The 9,033-nt window shown below is 33.0% G+C and overlaps 1 protein-coding gene across 1 annotated transcript; it reads left to right on the top strand.

The window, feature by feature from the left end:
- The first annotated feature begins 3,827 nt into the window (after positions 1 to 3,827).
- LOC132266433 (NAC domain-containing protein 54-like) lies at positions 3,828 to 8,766 on the top strand. Its single transcript, XM_059767307.1, has 7 exons — positions 3,828 to 3,925; positions 4,155 to 4,427; positions 5,871 to 6,148; positions 6,417 to 6,749; positions 7,048 to 7,455; positions 7,723 to 7,798; positions 7,923 to 8,766. The coding sequence occupies exons 2-7, from the start codon at positions 4,271 to 4,273 to the stop codon at positions 8,603 to 8,605; spliced, it is 1,935 nt and encodes a 644-aa protein (XP_059623290.1). The 5' UTR covers positions 3,828 to 3,925; positions 4,155 to 4,270; the 3' UTR covers positions 8,606 to 8,766.
- Positions 8,767 to 9,033: the final 267 nt, after the last annotated feature.

Genomic DNA, 9,033 nt, shown 5'->3' on the forward strand with positions numbered 1-9,033 from the left:
AATTGGGCTTATCTCAACCTCGTTTATAAACGGTCGAGAATATACCACTCAAATCATTTCTCTTTAATTTATATACTTGACATATTTCAATTATATGTCAAGTACGGTGATGATTTATAAATATCTTTCTGTCTTTTCTGAGTTTAACATTGCGACAGATGACTTAAAGAAGGGTATATTTTCTCTTAGTTTGCACGTTGACAATCATAAATATTTTTTTGTCTTTCTGTTGACATTGCGACAGACGACTTAAAGAAGGGTGTGTTTCCTCTTAATTCGCATGTTGACAGCCATAACATTGTTGATGTTACTTTTAGGTTTATGAAGGCACTAAGAGTTTATTCTTTCAGAAATGGTAGGTTTTGTTAAATATTTAAGATAGGTTGGCAAAGGTAATGTGGACAAATATTTGAAAAATCAATGGCTCAATAGAAAGTTTTAAATGTGATACTACTACACAGTACACATATATATGTGTGTGTGTGTGTATTAAATATTGTATAACACTAATAACATTGGTAACTTATCACGACAGGAAGATTGGGATTTGTTTGATGAACAGAGAAAACAACAAGGGTTTGCTTTTTATTTATTTTTTAATTTAAAATAGTAAGATGGATTATTAATTATTAATTTTCTCTCTCTCTTTTTCTCTTTCGAGCTGTAGATTCATGTGAGTTGGACTATGAAGCATTCAAACAAAAAGAGACACATTTGAGGGGCATGCTTCGGCCAGAGTGTCTTGTTGATTAATTGTATTATATATAATAAATAAACAAAAATAAAGTTTCACCAATATGATAATACTAAATTTAGGATTACGTCACTGCTTTGAACATGTGTTCAAAGGTGCTTTCCTTGTTCCATGTGAGAAACCAATGGTGTATGTAATGGTGTCATTTTCTTCAGTTTTATTTTGTACAACACGATATAATTATAGCACTAGATTCACGATAATGTTTACTAAATTCAAGATATTGTAAACCAAATTCAATTTCATTAAAATTTTAAATCCTTTATTTCATATGACGAACACGATCATTCACACATGTGAGATTTATCACATACGTGTGAGTGATTGTGATAGTTACATGTTCAAAAGTGCTTTCCTTGTTCCATGTGAGAAACCAATAGAGTATGTAATAGTGTCATTTTCTTCAGTTTTATTTTGTACAACACGATATAGTTGTAGCACTAGATTCAGCCTCCAACACAATATTGTTTACTAAATTCAAGATATTGTTTACCAAATTCAATTTCATTAAAATTTTAAATCATTTATTTCATATGACGGACACGATCATTCACACATGTGAGATCTATTACATACGTGTGAGTGATTGTGATAGTTTAATACTGTGATTGTGACCGTTCAATGCAGTACAACACGATATTATTTAATAAATTCAATTTCATTAAAACCCCAAATACTTTATTGCATCTAACTGGCACAATTATTCACACATGTGAGTGATTGTGACCGTTCAATACTGTACAATACGATATTGTTATACCACTAAATTCAGCCTCCAAATTTAAACCCTCTATGTTGTAATTTTTTAAAAAAGGTTCATATTTGTAATTAATGAAACTTATATCTAAAAAGAATAAAAATAAAAGATACAAAAGAAAAAATGTCAAAACGTGAATGAGAATTGATACCATAATAAAAAAAAAAAGTGTAACACTATACATGAATTAAATGTAATAATATATTAATACTCCTAACAATAATCTTAGTAATAACAATGATAAATTGCTTAATAAATATATGTATATAATATTTTATATAATGAAGAAGAAGAAGCATAAACCCGTAAAAGGGAAAAGTACCAAAAGATGGATTGATGAAAAGGAAAAGCATAGAGAGAGAGAGAGAGACAGAATTGGAATGATGAAGATTGAAGAATACTGTTGAACTGATCCTGCTCTGCCACGTGGAAAGTCTTACTTTCACGTGGCAAAAGCTGGCCCCATTACCTGAAGCCGTGGGCCGTAGCCCTTCACTTTCACGCTGAGTTTTCCCCTGCTCAAACAGAGGAAATACTCTCTCTCTCTCTCTCTCTATATACATATATATATATATATATATATATATATATATATACACAACAAATTACCCAGAATAAGAAACCCCATATCTGTAAAACCCACATATTTTCTCCCATAATCATAATTTCACTATGTGAGGAAGGAATGAAGTGAAAAGAAAAATACAGGGAAGTGAAGAGGAGTAGGAAAGGAAAATGAGCATTTTCAATCTCACACACACACACACATATATATATTCAAGTAAGGAGAAATTAAAGGAGATAAAAGTAAAAAAAAATTAATGATTACCCGTTTTAATTTTTTATTGTCTCCTAACATATATAGTCTCTTACAGAAGTGAAGAAATTACTACTTTCCCTTCTTTTTCTCTCTTGAAACTCCCAAATAACAGAACTGAGTATGATCATGACTTTCTCTAATGTTTAAACCAAGCCGTGATCGGCTATGAAAGAGTGTGACAATTCCAACCAAAGTTGTGATTAAATGAGACCAAACACAAATTAAAGAAATAATTAAAATGAAACTCAAGCTCGACTCATTATATATTGAGTAACATTACAAAAATTTATGGACTTCAAGAAAGAGTATTCAATAAGAACTCTTTTATCACTTATTTGAAAAATCACAAAATCTATTTTCTAGCTACTTATTTCAATCATTTACATCAACTTATTATATAGTGGGCCCATTTGGCATACTCTTTATTTTTGGCGTTTTATTTTTGACTAAAACAGAAAGAGTGTTTTGAAAAAAAATGGGAAGCATATTTAGGAACGATATTTTGTTGTAGAAATGTCGTAACAATGTTACGCTACTGTTATAGTTTTGGGATAAGAATAGTTGTCAAAACAAGAAAAAAATAACTTTTCGATATTTTGATTTTGGGCAACTGTTCATGAAGTGTTTTAACACGGTGTAAAATAAAATAAGGCCGCACCAAACATACTTTTGTTGCCAAAATAGACACTATAGCCAAAAATAAATAAATAAATAAAATAAAATGTCATGCCAAATGGAGCCTAGAAAAAAAAGTCAGTCAATTATATCGTTTTGCTTATATATTATAAGTACTTAATTTCAAGAAAAAATCTACTTATATACCAATCTCATAATGAAATCAATTTTAAGGTGAAACAAAGACTAATTAATTAATGGGTTTCAAAATAGAATCAAATCTAGCTCATTTATCTTATCTAAAGAATTTAGCTTAAACTAGTCCTTAGCCAGTACTCTCGGTGGAAGCTACTGATACTTTCTTTTCTTTTCGCTGAGTAAAAAAATGAGCAAATTTTAACTTGTATTAGTGTTAGCAAACTTCAAAAAGAGATGGGTGATTTTTCAATTTTGTCGGCAGATTTGATGAGTTATGTGCATATATATGTGTGTGTTTGTGTGTGTAATTAGTACCACTTACGTAGCATGTGATGTGAAAGGAGCATTGTTTGCAACAGAGGACGCCGCCAATTTGTTTCCCCAACAGTTTTCTAGTTAGAACGTAAGTAAGATCCTTCTAACAGAAATCAATTGGCACGTGGATGAAGCATGGGATAATTGGAGAGAGAAACACAAATACTATATATATGTATATGTTTATGTGTGTATAGAGAGAGAGAGAGAGAGAGAGAGAGAGAGAGAGAGAGATTGAGCTTGAAACAAAAGATAACAAGCATCATTTGGGTTACAAAAAAACAAGTTTAAAGGTAAAGTAGCAGCCTCCCATTTGCTTTTTTGTTTGCTCTTTTTGTTCTCTTATCAAAACCCCAATCAATCCCCACTTCTCAACCTCTTTCTCTCTTCCTAATTCCCTTGATCCTAAGTCCTTTCCTCTCCCTCTCTCTCTCTCTTCTTTGGAAATTCTTCTGCAGTACCTAAGGTCTCCCCCCCTCCCTCTCTCTCTCTCTCTCTCTCTCTCTATATATATATATATATATATATATATTTCTCTCTCAAAAAACATACATGGGTATTTATGATATTGTTCATTTGGATAGTAATATAACATGGTGTGTCAATGATTAAAATGATTTTTCAATGATTAGTTCTTATTCTTTTTGTACACTATTATGGCTTTAAGGCTAATATCATTTTAGGGTTTTGTGCAGTGTTGTATAATACTTGTTGTGGCAGAGGCAGGTCTCAGAATTTTGAATAGAAACTGGTGATCACATTTACTAGTTATTTTTCAATTGGAAAAGATCAGAAGAAGTTGTGGAGAGAGATGGCTCCTGTTTCATTGCCTCCTGGTTTTAGGTTTCACCCCACCGACGAAGAACTCGTGGCTTACTATCTCAACAGAAAGATCAATGGCCGTAAGATCGAACTCGAGATCATCCCCGAAATTGATCTCTACAAGTGTGAGCCATGGGACTTACCAGGTAGGAGATCATGCATTCTTCTCTAATCCATATACTCTAAAAGTTTAAGTTGTCAGAGACGGTGTAACTTTGATATTTATATCCTCGTGCTAATTAGATTCTTAGTTCAAGCGATCAAATCTTTTCATAATGCAAAGCTGGCTAGTTGAAATGTATACTTCAATTGTTATTGAAGATTGAGAAATGAAATGACCCATGACCTAAAAGATTAATTAGAAAGTGACTACATATCAAGAAAGGTATAATTAATAACCATATTTTACATGCCTTAATTTCCATTTATTGGCTTGATCTTCCTCTACAAGGCTTTTCCTTCAAGACTAATTTGCAGTTTCAGATATACAATATATACATGTGTGTGTGTGAAATGTAATGAGAAGTCATTACCTAACGCAAGAATATGAAAAGAAAATTAGAGCTTTTAAGTGCATTTGGAATTACTTGAAAGACATTGAGTAAAACTCCAAGCCAAAGGAGGTTCCATTTTTTTCTTTCTTTTTCTTTCTTGTAATATATATAATGTTTTAGATGCTCCCTTACGCGTGATCGATGCACCTACTTTTGGTTTAATCATTCTGATTATGGAAATAAGTGATTTGCATTGAACATGCTTTAGTAGTCAAAGATCATCAACTTTAGTATGAATTATCTTATATGATCTCAAGATTATTTTCCTAGCATAAGGAAAAAAAAAAAGTTGCCTACGGTTTTAGGGCATGGTCCCTACATCTTTTGAACTACTATTGAGAACAGAAAATGTGTAGTTAGGTGTGGGATTGAAGTCAAAAAGCAAGCAAGAAAGTACAGGGTTGCAATTGTCTCTCAGATATATGAGTTTTAACTTTATTTTTTTACCCTAGGTTTTGCTTCTTAGGTTGGAAGCTTTTGTTAAATTTATCTTTGTCCATTGTCATTTGTATCAATAGCATATTTTGTAGATAGAGCCTCATTATTGAATCCTTTGGACAAACCGAAAAAACTTTGTTGAAAAAAAGTAGGGTTCCACTTAGAGTGAGTGCTTTGATCAATGTTTTATCTAGGTATCTTAGAATATATATATGTATAATTTTTTATATAAACACACACACACACACATATATGCCACATGAAATGGAAAGCCCATTTTCATTTACAAAGAAGTTCTCTTAATGAAAGCTCAGTTATATTTTTTAAATACCATGCATGGTTGATAAAAGCTTCGTCTTGCCAAATATTGTATTAGCTATATGGAGATAAATGTCACATATTAATCATTTTGAATATTTATATATAGATAAATGTAACATCAACATGACAAAAAAGGTTCACTGGCAAACTGTGAAACTTATGAACAGTTGTATTAACATCTGTATGATTTTATTTTTCTTCTTTTACACCAATTTAGTCCAAGGTTTATTGAATTGTCACTAATATATGAGTAGAATCAATGTGCAAATGTCACAGGAAAATCATTATTGCCAAGCAAAGATCTTGAGTGGTATTTCTTTAGTCCTCGAGACAGGAAATACCCGAATGGATCAAGAACTAATCGTGCAACTAAAGCTGGTTACTGGAAGGCCACAGGGAAGGATCGAAAGGTGAACTCGCATATGAGGGCTGTTGGCTCCAAGAAAACCCTAGTTTACTACAGAGGGAGAGCACCCCATGGAGCTCGAACGGATTGGGTCATGCATGAGTACCGGCTAGATGAGAGAGAATGTGAAACTCCCTCAGGCTTGCAGGTTCAACCTTTAACATCTTATCTTAAATCAAATATTTCAATCACTTGGTAATAGTACTTTCTTACATTCATAGCATTATTCTTTTGTTACATTCTTTTTTTGCCCTTATATTCTTTACACCATTGAAGGCAAATGCTTATTAATGCCTATTCTGTGGGTCCCACAGTTAATGTATCACAACATTCAATTGATGAGGTTGGAGGTTAGACAAGTATTCCTCATTATTGTATGATGATGGTTGACATGATTTTTGTTTAAAAATCTACAGGATGCTTATGCGCTTTGTCGCGTGTTTAAGAAGAGCGCGATTGGCCCCAAGATTGAAGAGAATTATGCTTCTGTAGCTGCTAATCAGATGTCCAGTGATCACTCATCCAGTATTGACCTATATTCTGAGGGAAGGTGTGAAGATTTGGAAACCTCTGATCACTATCCAATGCCATTAGATGCATGCTCACCTAGCATCATCCATGGTGGATCTTCCCTAAATATTAATGGTGGAAATGATGAGAAATGGATGCAGTACTTATCAGAAGAGGCGTTTAGCTTTGCCAATCCATCATTTTCAAATCATGCAACCATTCCATATCCCCCATCTAAGGTAACAAAACTATATAGTAGTATTATATAATGTAGGTCAAGCAAAAAATAAATAAATAAATAAATAAATAAATAGATATATTGCACTCTTTTTCTTTTTTGTGTATATCTTATTTCACATACTCAATTTCATCTATATTTTATTACCGATAGACATTAGCTCATATGGTATAATCTCTCCTTTTCAATGGGGAGATTGAGTGTTTGAGCTCTGGTAGGGACAATTATACTTGTGCGCGCACGTTTACTTTAACTGTCAGGGGAAAAAAATTTCCAACTATCATTCCATTGATTTTCAGGTTGATATAGCATTGGAGTGTGCAAGATTGCAGCACCGGTTCACGATGCCTCCATTGGAGGTGCAAGACTTCCCACCAATGGGCTTTGTTGAACCTAATATGCCACTGTCAAGTGCCATCCGCGGAAATGAAGACATCTTGCAGGAAATTCTTTCGGTTGCTCAAGTTTCTCAGGAACTGATAAATCAAAACACTTGGGGAGGAAATTGTGCCATTGCTGATGAATTTTCTTTTCTAGTTGATACGGACCACATTCATGACATGGGCTCTTCAAAACTCATGGACAAATCAATGGAACATCAGAATGCTAGGTCTATAGAAATTGGAGATTTGCATGGTGAATTTCAAAGTGGGAGAGTTACTGAAAACTTGAGATGGGTGGGAATGTCAAGCAAAGATCTAGAGAAGGTAAATTACTGAAAACTTGAGTTATTGACGTTTTAACCATAGTTTTGTTGAAAATTTGAACTCACTTCCATGGATTATAGTACATCTTTTTTCTTCCCATTTCACAGATCATGATCAATGCTGATTAGGCTCCATCCTTTTTCACTTTAAAATGTTCAATAAAATTACAATATCGAACTCATAAAATTTTACATTATGCAATTCTTTTAATGGTGAAAAAGAAGGAATGAATCCTACTTATGTAACTCTACTTGTATTTGTGTATAGAGCTTTACTGAAGAATACAAGACAGTTCCAATAGAAAACATCTCAAGTTTGCAAAGAAGAGAGCAAGAGGTTCAAGGTATATATAAAAAGTACACATCCTCTTTTCTCATTTCCAATGTTGCAATGCCATGCATACCTCTAAATTTTCCCCTTCTTGTTCTATTCAATTCATTGACAAGAGATTTGATTGATTATTGCAGGAGGTCAAACCGATCACCACGACAACTTCAATGATCTGATCAATAAGACTAATGAAGTAGATGATTTTTCCCTTGAATTTGCAGATGATAACCCGAGTGACAATTTTTTAGAAGATGGCGACGTAGATGAGTTTTCCGATACTCCTACCTTTGAAGTTTATGAGAAAATTGAAGTGAATCATGGAATGTTTGTTTCAACTCGCCAAGCAGCCGAGACATTCTTTCATGTACTCATGCCTTCAGAGACAGTGAAGGTCCATCTAAATCCAGTGTTTTTGCATGAGTTCCCAATACCAAAACTAGATTTCCCAACAAGGCCTAAAACTAGAAGATTACTTGACAAGTTCATGGCCTTTGCTAAAAAAAAGTTCACAAGGACTAACCAATCTATGAAGCCATTGAAGAAAATAATGAGCACTATTGTCACTGTAATTGCACTTCTATTGGCTTATAGCATATATATTGGGGAACATTTGGAAGACGAAGAGCTGAGAGATGGCTTTGCTCTCATGACTAACAATGGTGTGAAGAACAAAGAGGAAGATTGCTCTACCAAGGACAAGAAGATCATGAAGAAACCATGTAGAGTGAAGTGGATTAATTACAAGAAAAACAAGATATGGCCTTACCTTACCATTGTTTTGGCTCTTTCTACCATTTATGTACACTATGTTGGAGCTTAATTAATTGCTCTTTGACTTTCTGATTTTATTGTATTACTAACCATAGTTGTATTAGGAGAGGCAAAGTTAGCCTTCCCCTAAATTTGGATTCAAATATATCTTGATTAATTTGTATTTTCATATTGAATACATCATATTAATGAATGACTGTTATTTAAACAGATTAATAATATATATTCACAGGTCCCATAGAGAAAACAACTAAGGAGACGATTTTGTATGTTAAATTAAGCTAAGGAGGTGTTTCTTAATGCAGATTCACATTTTTTTCCTTCATGTGTTTGGAAAAGTTTTTTTTTTTTTTATTTTTTCTTTTTCTAATGACATGGTGTCTAGTAACTATGGTTCTTTTTTATTTATTTTTCTTTTGCTTCCAATCGTTTTGCTTAAGGAAGTCTTTAAAGTTTGAGTGAATCCTTGACATAGAA

This window comes from Cornus florida, unplaced genomic scaffold, assembly GCF_030987335.1.
Source record: "Cornus florida cultivar Cherokee Brave unplaced genomic scaffold, ASM3098733v1 CherokeeBrave_3.0.0_Hap2_Chr07, whole genome shotgun sequence".
Lineage (NCBI taxonomy): Eukaryota > Viridiplantae > Streptophyta > Magnoliopsida > Cornales > Cornaceae > Cornus > Cornus florida.

What these genes read in the sequence shown, in the direction of transcription:
- LOC132266433 (XM_059767307.1), top strand. Translation starts at nt 4,271, where the DNA reads ATGGCTCCTGTTTCATTGCCTCCTGGTTTTAGGTTTCACCCCACCGAC. An exon ending in AAACTCCCTCAGGCTTGCAG is followed by an intron (nt 6,149 to 6,416) that starts GTTCAACCTTTA and finishes AAAAATCTACAG; the next exon opens with GATGCTTATGCGCTTTGTCG. An exon ending in AAGAGAGCAAGAGGTTCAAG is followed by an intron (nt 7,799 to 7,922) that starts GTATATATAAAA and finishes TGATTATTGCAG; the next exon opens with GAGGTCAAACCGATCACCAC.